The sequence below is a fragment of the Phyllopteryx taeniolatus genome, chromosome 10 (assembly GCF_024500385.1).
Source record: "Phyllopteryx taeniolatus isolate TA_2022b chromosome 10, UOR_Ptae_1.2, whole genome shotgun sequence".
Classification (NCBI taxonomy): domain Eukaryota; kingdom Metazoa; phylum Chordata; class Actinopteri; order Syngnathiformes; family Syngnathidae; genus Phyllopteryx; species Phyllopteryx taeniolatus.
In genome coordinates this window covers 29,835,912-29,851,003 of record NC_084511.1, presented here as the reverse complement: position 1 = coordinate 29,851,003, position 15,092 = coordinate 29,835,912, and the positions used below count along the sequence as shown (strand labels likewise).

Sequence of the window (15,092 nt, the reverse complement as noted above, 5' to 3'; positions counted from 1 at the left end):
ATAGACTAATATGTCATTAACAGATATTTTTATTTTGATTGGAAAGAATGTTTTCAAATTTGAATCCAGACTATTTTCAAAAATCAACAGAAGGTATGACAACATGAACAAATGTTGAGACAGATGTTATACCTGAACTTTAAACAACAATACAACCACGAAAATAAGGTGTTAATACATAACTACGGAGGAAATTGATTTCAGCGAATAGAAAACGCAGTCAAAAAGAAGAACGAACGAGGTCGAATAGCTGCTACAACTTCATTTGTATGTCTGAATTGTCAGCTCCAAGCAATTCCAGCACCATGGACAATGACAATGAACATCCAGCCCAACACATTTGAATTGTTACCAAAAGTTCTTTACTTGTCATTTGAGTTAATAATTATGGCTAGAAAACCATGATTATCCAAGTAAACAAACCTTGATACAATATTTCATATATAATAAGTCTGTCCACCGCAAAAAAAAAGTCAATTAAAGGATGTATTGGTGTGAGTGTTATGCAGCTTTTCGGGAAGAGGTGAGACAGGCTCTCGGTGGACGGGAGGAGCTTCAGAAGACAGGACCACTGCAGCCAAGGTGATCAGAGAGGCAGGCAGGAGAGAAGGAGACAAGGTGGTGGAACCTCACAGGACAGGAAATCATACAAGGAAAAAGGTTAGCTAAGAAGAAGTGGGAAACAGAGGAACGAGGAGAGGCGAAAGGAATACATTGAGATGCGACATAGGGCAAAGGTAGAAGTGGCAAAGGCCAAACAAGAGGCATATGAGGACATGTATGCCAGGTTGGACACTAAAGAAGGAGAAAAGGATCTCTACAGGTTGGCCAGACAGAGGGAGAGAGATGGGAAGGATGTGCAGCAGGTTAGGGTGATTAAGGACAGAGATGGAAATTTGTTGACTGGTGCCAGTAGTGTGCTAGCTAGATGGAAAGAATACTTTGAGGGTTGATGAATGAGGAAAATGAGAGAGAAGGAAGAGTAGAAGAGGCAAGTGTGGTGGACCAGGAAGTGGCAATGATTAGTAAGGGGGAAGTTAGAAAGGCATTAAAGAGGATGAAAAATGGAAAGGCTGTTGGTCCTGACGACATTCCTGTGGAGGTATGGAAGCATCTAGGAGAGGTGGCTGTGGTGTTTTTGACCAGCTTGTTCAATAGAATTCTAGTGCGTGAGAAGATGCCTGAGGAATGGAGGAAAAGTGTACTGGTGCCCATTTTTAAGAACAAAGGTAATGTGCAGAGCTGTGGGAACTATAGAGGAATAAAGTTGATGAGCCACACAATGAAGTTATGGGAAAGAGTAGTGGAGGCCAGACTCAGGACAGAAGTGAGTATTTGCGAGCAACAGTATGGTTTCATGCCCAGAAAGAGTACCACAGATGCATTATCTGCCTTGAGGATGTTGATGGAAAAGTACAGAGAAGGTCAGAAGGAGCTACATTGTGTCTTTGAAGATCTTGAGAAAGCCTCCGACTGAGTACCCAGAGAGGAACTGTGGTACTGCATGCGGAGGTCTGGAGTGGCAGAGAAATATGTTAGAATAATACAAGACATGAACGAGGGCAGCAGAACAGCGGTGTGCTGAAGGTGTGACAGACGAATTTAAGGTGGAGGTGGGAGTGCATCAGGGATCGGCCCTGAGCCCCTTCCTGTTTGGAGTGGTGATGGATAGGCTAACGGATGAGGTTAGACTGATGCTTTCACTGCAGATGACAACGTCATCTGCGAACATCATGGTCCACGGGGATTCCAGTCTGACCTCATCTGTCAGCCTGTCCATTACCACTGCAAGCAGGAAGGGGCTCGAGGCGGATCACTGATGCACACCTCACCACTGTTCTGTTGACCTCATACATGTCCTGTATTTTTCTAACATACTTCTCTGCCACTCCAGACGTCCGCATGCAGTGCCACAGTTCCTCTCTGGGTACTCAGTCATAGGCTTTCTCAAGATCTACAAAGACAATGTAGCTCCTTCTGACCTTCTCTGTACTTTTCCATCAACATCCTCAAGGCAAATAATGTATCTGTGCTACTGTTTCTAGGCATGAAACCATACTGTTGCTCGGATTCCTCAGGCATCTTCTCACCCGCTAAAACTCCCCAGCCACCTCTCCTACATGCTTCCAAAACTCCACAGGAATGTCATCAGGACCAACAGCCTTTCCATTTTTCATCCTCTTTCATGCCTTTCTAACTTCCCCCTTACTAATCATTGCCACTTCCTGGTCCACCACACTTGCCTCTTCTACTCTCCCTTCTCTCTCATTTTCCTCATTCATCAACTCCTCAAAGTATTCTTTCCATCTAGCTAGCACACTGCTGGCACCAGTCAACACATTTCCATCTCTGTCCTTAATCACCCTAACCTGCTGCACATCCTTCCCATCTCTCTCCCTCAGTCTGGCCAACCTGTATAGATCCTTTTCTCCTTCTTTAGTGTCCAACCTGGCATACATGTCATCATATGCCTCGTTTGGCCTTTGCCACCTCGACCTTAGCCCTACATCGCATCTCAATGTATTCTTTTCTCCTCCTCTCAGTGTTCCACTTCTTCTCAGCTAACCTCTTTCCTTGAATGATTTTCTTTACTTTGAGGTTCCACCACCAAATCTCTCTCTCCCCATTCCAACTGGAAGATGCCCTATTTCTGTCTACTTTTAATCAAGCATGGCTTTCAGGTTCTGAACACACGACTGCAAATGAAATGTAATGACTTTAAAATATGCATCAATACAAGAACAAGGCTTCTCCATGATATAAACTCTGAAAACAAACATATATTGAAACAAGTGTACTGATTTGACTCACCAAAGTCGACATCCGAGAGCAGTTCCCCGACATCTGCTCGCCGCCGTGCGGCACGTCAGCGTCCGCTCCGTCCACACTCACTAAACTTTGACTCACGGCTTGCGTGTTCGTCACGTGACTCTTGGCAGCCTCGTAATTGTAGACGTGCGGGAGCGTCCCCGCCGTCCCCAACGTGTCGCAGTAGCGCGGCGGATAATACGGAATGACGGGGAGGTCGGAGCGGTACAGGACGCGAGACCGTCTCCACCTGTACACTTTGAGCGACACGATAAGCAGCAAGCAGGCGACGAAGAGGAAGGAGACCGCGGCCAAAGCCGAGACTAAGTAAAAAGTCAGCCGGTCGTCGTAGTCCTCGCTAAAGTCGTCGGCGAACTCCGACCTCAGCACTTCGGAAAAGCCGTCCGCCAGCGCCACGTTGACCGCGACCGTAGCCGAACGAGAGGGCTGCCCGTTGTCCTCCACTACGACAGTCAGTCTTTGTTTGACAGCATCTTTATCAGTCACTTGGCGGACAGTTCGCATTTCTCCATTGTGGAGGCCCACTTCAAACAGCGCCCCCCTGTCTGCGCCCCCAAATTTGTGCTGCACTTTATAGGAGAGCCAGGCGTTCTGTCCAGAGTCCACATCCACGGCCACCACTTTAGTCACCAGATAGCCCGCGTCTGCCGAACGAGGCACCATTTCGGCGTGCGGCTGGACCGGGTACAGGACCTGAGGGGCGTTGTCGTTCTGGTCCCGGATCAGGACGCCCACGCTCACGTTGCTACAGAGAGGAGGGGAGCCTCCGTCCTGCGCTCGCACCGCAAAGTCCAGCCGCTTCATCCGCTCGTAGTCGAAGGAGCGCACGGCGCTGATGACGCCGGTTTGAGAATTCAAAGAAACAAAGGTGGAAACTGGACTGCCACTAATCTGAGTGTCCTCTAAAAGATAAGATATTCTGGCGTTTTGATTCCAATCAGCATCTCGAGCAGTGACGGCCAAGACGGAAACACCGGGAGAATTATTCTCCGCGACATAAGCCGAATAAATGTTTTGATCAAATACAGGCGCGTTGTCATTCACGTCGGAGATTCGAAGATGCAACTTTGTTGAGCTGGAAAGAGGAGGCGTTCCGAGGTCAGTGGCTGTAATTGTTATGTTATATTCCGAGACGGATTCTCGATCAAAATAGTGATCGGAAATTAAATTGTAATAGTTTGTGAGCGACGTCTCCAGTTTAAAGGGAAGTTTTCCATCGACGGAACATTTGATTTCTCCGTTTCTGTCAGAGTCGACGTCTTTGATGTTCAGAACTGCAACTGTTGTACCGGGCGGTGAATCCTCGGACAGAGGACTTGAAAATGACATGATGGTAATTACTGGAGCATTGTCATTGACGTCAATAACGTCAATTACAACTTTACTGGTCCCAATCATCCCACCTTGATCTTTTGCTTCCACTCTCACTTCATACTTTTTGTTCTTCTCATAGTCGATTTGACCAGACACGTAAATTGTGCCAGTGTTTCCATCAATTTGAAATATATCTGTTGCGCTTCCTTTCATTCGCGACAAACTGTAAGTGATGAGTCCATTGGAACCACTGTCAGCGTCTGTAGCATTGACTCGAATTATACTTCTTCCTGTCATTGTGTTCTCCAAAATAGATGCTTTATATTCTGATTGGTTAAACATTGGCTGTTGTCGTTTGCATCTAAGACATTTATTTCTATATTGACGGTACCGGATCTCTGTGGCGTTCCTCCATCAACTGCAATTAATTTGAAAGACAAGCGGGGACGTCTCTCTCTGTCTAACGGCTTCTGGAGCACCATTTCCACATATTTTCTGCCATCTGGATTTGCATGCTGATTCAGAATAAAATTGTCGTTAGCTGGCAAAATGTAATTTTGCAACGCATTTTGCCCCACATCTTGATCCTCAGCACTCGGCAGGGGAAAGCGCACTCCTACAACAGCAGATTCACTAATGTCAAACATGAGCGCTTCATCCTTATTTGCAAAAACGGGGGCATGATCGTTGATGTCCAAAACCTCAACAATGATCCTGTGCAGCTCGATGGGGTTTTCTAAAATGATCTCGAAGCTGAAGCTACACGGCGTCACATCTCCACAAAGATGCTCTCGGTCAATTCTGTCGTTGACGACCAGAAGCCCTTTGTCTGTCTTCAGCTCCGCGTACTGGATGTTTCCTCCCGTCACGATGCGGGCGCGCCCCGAAACGAGTCTCTTCATGTCCCACCCGAGATCTCGCGCCACATTTCCGATCACGGAGCCTTTCTTCATCTCCTCGGGAATAGAATAACGAATCTGACCACCTACCGTGGTGACCAAACGAAGCAGAAACACGAGCGTTGCTATTTGCCGTCGCCATCCAAAAAACAACCTCCATGTTGCGCACCAGAAAAGGCGAGGCCCGCGAACATCCATCAGGACGAAAATCAAAAGACAGCGATGATATGTTTCGGTCAATAATCCGTTTCCTGCTCACCACGTCGAAGCTGACGTGCAAATAAATGCGAAGCGCAGACCGTCGTTCTTTCACCTCGCCGCCAACAAAAGAGAGAAAATCTGCTTGAGTGCCTCGTCACTTGCATGACGACAACACACGCCAAATGATATACAGGCCAACAGCGTCTCTTAGAGTCCAAAATGTGGAAGGACGAGCGAGGCACAGCGGACAAAGTGCAGCTGCGAGCGAAATGCAGCCCTGCCAGTGTGTGCAAATATGCACGGAAGATATCTATTGAAGGGCCACGACCGAATAGGCTACAATGAAATATTATCAAAATTATGAAAACGTTTGCATACAACGGACACAAAATGAAAAAAAGAAAAAATACAACGAAATTTGATGTGGTTTGGATATATGATTTTTTTTCAAGAATATGTAACAAAATGATGAACTTTTCAATCTGCAGCACGTGCAGTGTATTATTATTATTATTATTATTATTATTATTATTAACATTACCATCTAGCATTGGAACAATTAAAATACAAAAAAATATTGAGTGTCATAAGTCAGCAATACGGATCAATTACATTTGCCTAAAATGTATGATGGAAATGCACTGTAATGTCAACATGGGCTGTTATCGAGCGCGTAAAAAAACTAGTCATTAAAAAACCTTCCAACACCATGGACAGCGACATGACAGCTCAAAAATTGGAAAAACGATCAACATTTGTTCTTGGCAAACATTTAACGGGGTAAAAAAAAGTGCAGATGCTCATTACATGGTAACACACTTTATGTTTTTGTTGTCACTCTCAACTGACTTGCATTAAAACATTCCAGCTTACAACAAACAAAAAAAAAAGGAGCCTCAAATATGAATTCTCAACTGATGTCTCGGACGACTCAAAAATACATTTAAAAAAAAAAAAAAAAAAAAAAAAAAAAAACTATTGGGACTTTTATGAAAAAAAATATTTAAAACAAACTATTGGGACTTTTATGAAAACAAATATTTAGAAAGACAAGCACTGAACACGTGCAGCATTCATGCAACCTCCTGCTGCTGTTCAGTCGAAATATGGCGAAGCTCAATGACACATCGTTCAAAATATTGATTGTTGTAACAGTGACGATAAAAAGAGAAAGAAAGTTGAGTGAAATGTACAAAAGTGTTTCGCACTTCTTTTTTTGCACCGCTTGTCAATTTTTGTTTCATCTACACATCATTTTATTGCAGTTGTTCTCGGCTCTGACTGAAATGTCCAATTTGTGTTCTCATTTATTTTGTGCAATTTTTGGATTTGAATCAGCTTCAGCGACAAGTTCTTCAATGTGCTTTTAAATAAATGATATAATGTGTATTTATTTTCAAGTTGAATGTGTTCTTTTCGAGGAAAATTATGTTGAGGAAAATAAAGCTAATGGTGTGACTTCAATAAAATCGGGTGATGACCTAATGACCACGTGAAACTTTGGATCGAAGGGTGAGACCTGATAGGAACCCCTTGGTACTGGAAATGGTTTACACATGTTGACTAATATCAAATAAAGGAGACATGGTGAAATATTTGACTCAGCAAAGTTGACATTTGTGAGCAGTTTCCCGACATCTGCCGGTTGCCATGCGGCACGTCAGCATCCGCTCCATCCACACTCACGAAGCTTTCTCATGGCTTGCATATTCTTCATGTGACTCATGAAATAAAAAATATATCTCAAAGGGGTAGATGGACACACGTGATGTTTACGACTCCTAGGAAATAAGAAACATAAAAAAAAAAAAAAAGTCAACCAAGAAGTCAACTGTTTATCCAAAGCCGCTGGGCATGCTGGGTATTCAAGCGTCAACTTCCTCGACACTCCAATATATTTCATTGTAGTTTTCTCAAACGGTATTCGACATAATACACCAGGCCTATTTAACTAGTGGCCCCCCTTTGAAAATTAATTTCATATGGCCCGCCAGACTTTCCATTTTAATCTGATGTAACGCGTAACGTGTGTGTGGTTGCAGTGAGCAATTAAACCACGGCGATACAAAAACCCATATGATGACAAGTTTGTCCAAGTGGATTTGCCGTAAATACCTGCTTGCACGAAGGATCAACTGGCTCGAGATTACATTGCTCCTCGCGACACACTTTGAGAAACAAGACAGGATTCAAAATGTCTCTCTGAAGGCTGAAAAAACGCAGTCGATGTAGAAATCCGGCAATTCCAGACAGAATGGACTGAGAAGTATTTATTTTGTCGGCCGAACGCGACGAGTACGAAACCGGTACCCTGGTGATAAGGATATCAGAGACCTCTTACCGAGTTGGAAATAGTCAACAACTGCACGCTTGCTATCATTGATGAAGTGAATTCACAGCCAAACTTGCTTGTCACTTTAGCTATGAAAAAAAGTCTCTCTCTCAGACACAGCGACTAACTCTTCGCAGAGTGGAACTACTACGTTGCAGGAAAGCTTCTGGAAAAGCAGAATGTACCGTACTTCTGTTGCAGTCGGCAAAGCAAGTGATTGCCAAGACATGGCCCAGCTGAAGTGGAATCCAACAATGAATTTCTTTTTCTCTCATTTTGAATTTTATATCTTAAAAGAGACTCACCGAAGTCTGTGTGATGGTTCAGACTCAGACGTCTGATATGAATGGTGGTTCTTGTTGCGTTAAAAATTCATGTAGTCTTGGCTTGGTTGTGCAAAGGGGTCAAATACATTTAAAAGGGTTGAAAATCTCGTTCTTTAACCTAGCTATAATCATATTAAACGTAACAAAAGTCAAGCTAAAGAAAATGCTGAGTGGCTAGTAACTCTGGGAAACAACTAGCCACAGTGGCTGGTGAGCTGATGTCAAGCCCTGCTTGTAAATAACCAAATTTACAAACTTCGTAGACAACTGAGTATCAACAAATATTTTAACAACCTTGTTCTAAGTTACAAGATTTGTATTAAATCAAGTCATACAACCTCGAAAAGAGGTAAAAGTAATTAGAGAGACATTTGACTCACCAAAGTCGACACACCTACGGGCAATTTGGAGTTGTCAATTAACCGACCATGCATGTTTTTTGGGATGTGGGAGGAAACCGCAGTGCCCGGAGAGAACATGCAAACTCCTCACAGGCGCGGCCGGGGATTGAACCTCGGTCCTCAGAACTCTGAGGCAGACGCTCTAACCAGTCATCACCGTGCCGCCTAGATCACAACGTCATCTGCGAAAATCATGGTCCACAGGGATTCCAGTCTGACCTCGTCTGTCAGCCTATCCATTACCACTGCAAACAGGAAGGGGCTCGGGGCTGATCCCTGATGCACTCCCACCCCCACCTTCAACTCCTCTGTCACACCTCACCACTGTTCTGTTGCCCTCATACATGTCCTGTATTATTCTAACATACTTCTCTGACACTCCAGACCTCCACATGCAGTACCACAGTTCCTCTCTGGGTACTCAGTCATAGGCTTTCTCAAGATCTGTTGCTCGCATTCCTCAGGCATCTTCTGACCTGCTAGAATTCTGTTGAACAAGATGGTCAAAAACTCCGCAGCCACCTCTCCGATATGCTTCCAAAACTCCACAGTAATGTCATCAGGACCAACAGCCTTTCCATTTTTCACCCTCTTTCATGCCTTTCTAACTTCCCCCTTACTAATCATTGCCACTTCCTGGTCCACCACACTTGCCTCTTCTACTCTCCCTTCTCTCTCATTTTCCTCATTCATCAAATCCTCAAAGTATTCTTTCCATCGAGCTAGCACACTGCTGGCACCAGTCAACACATTTCCATCTCTGTCCTTAATCACGCTGACCTGATGCACATCCTTCCCATCTCTCTCCCTCTGTCTGGCCAACCTGTATAGATCCTTTTCTCCTTCTTTAGTGTCCAACCTGGCATACATGTGATCATATGCCTCGTTTGGCCTTTGCCACCTCGACCTTCGCCCTACATCGCATCTCAATGTATTCCTTTCTCCTCTCTTCAGTACTCTCAGTGTTCCATTTCTTCTCAGCTAACCTCTTTCCTTGAATGATTTCCTGGACTTTGAGGTTCCACCACCAAATCTCACTCTCCCCATTCCAACTGGAAGATGCACTATTTCTGTATACTTTTACTCAAGCCTAGCTTTCAGGTTCTGAACACGACTGCAAATGAAATGTAATGACTTTAAAATATGCATCAATCCAAGAACAAGGCTTCTCCATGATATTAACTCTGAAAACAAACATGTATTGAAACAAGTGTACTGATTTGACTCACCAAAGTCGACATCCGAGAGCAGTTCCCCGACGTCTGCTCGCCGCCGTGCGGCACGTCAGCGTCCGCTCCGTCCACACTCACTAAACTTTGACTCACGGCTTGCGTGTTCGTCACGTGACTCTTGGCGGCGGCGGACGCCTCGTAGTTGTAGACGTGCGGGAGCGTCCCCGCCGTCCCCAACGTGTCGCAGTAGCGCGGCGGATAATACGGAATGACGGGGAGGTCGGAGCGGTACAGGACGCGAGACCGTCTCCACCTGTACACTTTGAGCGACACGATAAGCAGCAAGCAGGCGACGAAGAGGAAGGAGACCGCGGCCAAAGCCGAGACTAAGTAAAAAGTCAGCCGGTCGTCGTAGTCCTCGCTAAAGTCGTCGGCGAACTCCGACCTCAGCACTTCGGGAAAGCCGTCCGCCAGCGCCACGTTGACCGCGACCGTAGCCGAACGAGAGGGCTGCCCGTTGTCCTCCACTACGACAGTCAGTCTTTGTTTGACAGCATCTTTATCAGTCACTTGGCGGACAGTTCGCATTTCTCCATTGTGGAGGCCCACTTCAAACAGCGCCCCCCTGTCTGCGCCCCCAAATTTGTGCTGCACTTTATAGGAGAGCCAGGCGTTCTGTCCAGAGTCCACATCCACGGCCACCACTTTAGTCACCAGATAGCCCGCGTCTGCCGAACGAGGCACCATTTCGGCGTGCGGCTGGACCGGGTACAGGACCTGAGGGGCGTTGTCGTTCTGGTCCCGGATCAGGACGCCCACGCTCACGTTGCTACAGAGAGGAGGGGAGCCTCCGTCCTGCGCTCGCACCGCAAAGTCCAGCCGCTTCATCCGCTCGTAGTCGAAGGAGCGCACGGCGCTGATGACGCCGGTTTGAGAATTCAAAGAAACAAAGGTGGAAACTGGACTGCCACTAATCTGAGTGTCCTCTAAAAGATAAGATATTCTGGCGTTTTGATTCCAATCAGCATCTCGAGCAGTGACGGCCAAGACGGAAACACCGGGAGAATTATTCTCCGCGACATAAGCCGAATAAATGTTTTGATCAAATACAGGCGCGTTGTCATTCACGTCGGAGATTCGAAGATGCAACTTTGTTGAGCTGGAAAGAGGAGGCGTTCCGAGGTCAGTGGCTGTAATTGTTATGTTATATTCCGAGACGGATTCTCGATCAAAATAGTGATCGGAAATTAAATTGTAATAGTTTGTGAGCGACGTCTCCAGTTTAAAGGGAAGTTTTCCATCGACGGAACATTTGATTTCTCCGTTTCTGTCAGAGTCGACGTCTTTGATGTTCAGAACTGCAACTGTTGTACCGGGCGGTGAATCCTCGGACAGAGGACTTGAAAATGATTTTATGTTAATTACTGGAGCATTGTCATTGACGTCAATAATGTCAATGATAACTTTACTGGTCCCAATCATCCCACCTTGATCTTTTGCTTCCACTCTCACTTCATACTTTTTGTTCTTCTCATAGTCGATTTGACCAGACACGTAAATTGTGCCAGTGTTTCCATCAATTTGAAATATATCTGCTGCGCTTCCTTTCATTCGCGACAAACTGTAAGTGATGAGTCCATTGGAACCACTGTCGGCGTCTGTAGCATTTACTTGAATTATACTTCTTCCTGTCGTTATGTTTTCCAAAACAGTCGCCTTATATGCTGACTGGTTAAATATGGGCTCGTTGTCGTTTGCATCTAAGACATTTATTTCTATATTGACGGTACCGGATCTCTGTGGCGTTCCTCCATCAACTGCAATTAATTTGAAAGACAAGCGGGGACGTCTCTCTCTGTCTAACGGCTTCTGGAGCACCATTTCCACATATTTTCTGCCATCTGGATTTGCATGCTGATTCAGAATAAAATTGTCGTTAGCCGGCAAAATGTAATTTTGCAACGCATTTTGCCCCACATCTTGATCCTCAGCACTCGGCAGGGGAAAGCGCACTCCAACTGCAGCACCTTCACTAATGTCAAACATGAGCGCTTCATCCTTATTTGCAAAAACGGGGGCATGATCGTTGATGTCCAAAACCTCAACAATGATCCTGTGCAGCTCGATGGGGTTTTCTAAAATGATCTCGAAGCTGAAGCTACACGGCGTCACATCTCCACAAAGATGCTCTCGGTCAATTCTGTCGTTGACGACCAGAAGCCCTTTGTCTGTCTTCAGCTCCGCGTACTGGATGTTGTCCTCTGTCAAAATGCGGGCGCGCCCAGAAACGAGTCTCTTCATGTCCCACCCGAGATCTCGCGCCACATTTCCGATCACGGAGCCTTTCTTCATCTCCTCGGGAATAGAATAACGAATCTGACCACCTACCGTGGTGACCAAACGAAGCAGAAACACGAGCGTTGCTATTTGCCGTCGCCATCCAAAAAACAACCTCCATGTTGCGCACCAGAAAAGGCGAGGCCCGCGAACATCCATCAGGACGAAAATCAAAAGACAGCGATGATATGTTTCGGTCAATAATCCGTTTCCTGCTCACCACGTCGAAGCTGACGTGCAAATAAATGCGAAGCGCAGACCGTCGTTCTTTCACCTCGCCGCCAACAAAAGAGAGAAAATCTGCTTGAGTGCCTCGTCACTTGCATGACGACAACACACGCCAAATGATATACAGGCCAACAGCGTCTCTTAGAGTCCAAAATGTGGAAGGACGAGCGAGGCACAGCGGACAAAGTGCAGCTGCGAGCGAAATGCAGCCCTGCCAGTGTGTGCAAATATGCACGGAAGATATCTATTAAAGGGCCACGACCGAATAGGCTACAATGAAATATTATCAAAATTATGAAAACGTTTGCATACAACGGACACAAAAAGAAAAAAAGAAAAAAATACAACGAAATTTGATGTGGTTTGGATATATGATTTTTTTTCAAGAATATGTAACAAAATTATGAAGTTTTCAATCTGCAGCACGTGCAGTGTATTATTATTATTATTATTATTATTAACATTACCATCTAGCATTGGAACAATTAAAATACAAAAAAATATTGAGTGTCATAAGTCAGCAATACGGATCAATTACATTTGCCTAAAATGTATGATGGAAATGCACTGTAATGTCAACATGGGCTGTTATCGAGCGCGTAAAAAAACTAGTCATTAAAAAACCTTCCAACACCATGGACAGCGACATGACAGCTCAAAAATTGGAAAAACTATCAACATTTGTTCTTGGCAAACATTTAACGGGGTAAAAAAAGTGCAGATGCTCATTACATGGTAACACACTTTATGTTTTTGTTGTCACTCTCAACTGACTTGCATTGAAACATTCCAGCTTACAACAAACAAAAAAAAAAGGAGCCTCAAATATGAATTCTCAACTGATGTCTCGGACGACTCAAAAATACATTTAAAAAAAAAACAAAAAACAAAAAAAAAACTATTGGGACTTTTATGAAAAAAAATATTTAAAACAAACTATTGGGACTTTTATGAAAAAAAATATTTAGAAAGACAAGCACTGAACACGTGCAGCGTTCATGCAACCTCCTGCTGCTGTTCAGTCGAAATATGGCGAAGCTCAATGACACATCGTTCAAAATATTGATTGTTGTAACAGTGACGATAAAAAGAGAAAGAAAGTTGAGTGAAATGTACAAAAGTGTTTCGCACTTCTTTTTTTGCACCGCTTGTCAATTTTTGTTTCATCTACACATCATTTTATTGCAGTTGTTCTCGGCTCCGACTGAAATGTCCAATTTGTGTTCTCATTTATTTTGTGCAATTTTTGGATTTGAATCAGCTTCAGCGACAAGTTCTTCAATGTGCTTTTAAATAAATGATATAATGTGTATTTATTTTCAAGTTGAATGTGTTCTTTTCGAGGAAAATTATGTTGAGGAAAATAAAGCTAATGGTGACTTCAATAAAATCGGGTGATGACCTAATGACCATGTGAAACTTTGGATCGAAGGGTGAGACCTGATAGGAACCTTTTGGTACTGGAAATGGTTTACACATGTTGACTAATATCAAATAAAGGAGACCTGGTGAAATATTTGAATCAGCAAAGTTGACATTTGTGAGCAGTTTCCTGACATCTGCCGGTTGCCATGCGGCACGTCAGCATCCGCTCCATCCACACTCACGAAGCTTTCTCATGGCTTGCATATTCTTCAGGTGACTCATGAAATAAAAAATATATCTCAAAGGGGTAGATGGACACACGTGATGTTTACGACTCCTAGGAAATAAGAAACATAAAAAAAAAAAAAGTCAACCAAGAAGTCAACTGTTTATCCAAAGCCGCTGGGCATGCTGGGTATTCAAGCGTCAACTTCCTCGACACTCCAATATATTTCATTGTAGTTTTCTCAAACGACATTCGACAAAATACACCAGGCCTATTTAACTAGTGGCCCCCCTTTGAAAAATTAATTTCATATGGCCCGCCAGACTTTAATTTTAATCTGATGTAACGTGTAACGTGTGTGTGGTTGCAGTGAGCAATTAAACCACGGCGATACAAAAACCCATATGATGACAAGTTTGTCCAAGTGGACTTGCCGTAAATACCTGCTTGCACGAAGGATCAACTGGCTCGAGATGACATTGCTCCTCGCGACACACTTTGAGAAACAAGACAGGATTCAAAATGTCTCTCCGAGGGCCGAAAAAACGCAAAGTCGATGTAGAAATCCGGCAATTCCAGACAGAATGGACTGAGAAGTATTTATTTTGTCGGCCGAACGCGACGAGTACTAAACCGGTACCCTGGTGATAAGGATATCAGAGACCTCTTTCCGAGTTGGAAATAGTCAACAACTGCACGCTTGCTGTCATTGATGAAGTGAATTCACAGCCAAACTTGCTTGTCACTTTAGCTATGAAAAAAAGTCTCTCTCTCAGACACAGCGACTAACTCTTCGCAGAGTGGAACTCCTAGGTTGCAGGAAAGCTTCTGGAAAGCTGGAAAAGCAGAATGTACCGTACTTCTGTTGCAGTCGGCAAAGCAAGTGATTGGAAAGACATGGCACAGCTGAAGTGGAATGCAACAATGAATTTCTTTTTCTCTCATTTTGAATGTTATATCTTAAAAGAGACTCACCGAAGTCTGTGTGATGGTTCAGACTCGGGCGTCTGATATGAATGGTGGTTCTTGTAGCGTTAAAAATTCATGTAGTCTGTGCTTGGTTGTGCAAAGGGGTCAAATACATTTGAAAGGGTTGAAAATCTCGTTCTTTAACCTAGCTATAATCATATTAAACGTAACAAAAGTCAAGCTAAAGAAAATGCTGAGTGGCTAGTAATTCTGGGAAACAACTCGCCACAGTGGCTGGTGAGCTGATATCAAGCCCTGCTTGTATATAAGAGAGACATTTGACTCACCAAAGTCGACACACCTACTGGCAATTTGGAGTTGTCAATTAACCGACCATGCATGTTTTTTGGGATGTGGGAGGAAACCGCAGTGCCCGGAGAGAACATGCAAACTCCACACAGGCGGGGCCAGGGATTGAACCTCGGTCCTCAGAACTCTGAGCCAGACGCTCTAACCCGTCTTCCACCGTGCTGCCTAGATCACAACGTCAATA

At 44.4% G+C, this 15,092-nt stretch overlaps 1 protein-coding gene across 10 annotated transcripts in view; it reads right to left on the bottom strand.

The window, feature by feature from the left end:
* The window catches only part of LOC133485289 (protocadherin gamma-C5-like), a 294,682-nt gene that overhangs the window by 50,052 nt on the left and 229,538 nt on the right, over nt 1-15,092 (bottom strand). The window contains exon 1 of one of the 10 annotated variants that reach the window (XM_061788757.1): nt 9,532-13,726. The exons of 8 other annotated variants lie outside the window; for them this stretch is intronic. In XM_061788757.1, the coding sequence (XP_061644741.1) occupies nt 9,532-11,970 (2,439 nt within the window). In that variant the 5' untranslated portion in view covers nt 11,971-13,726. Of the gene's footprint in view, nt 1-9,531; nt 13,727-15,092 lie in introns of those variants that run through there. One more of the 10 variants, XM_061788766.1, reaches the window with a different exon arrangement.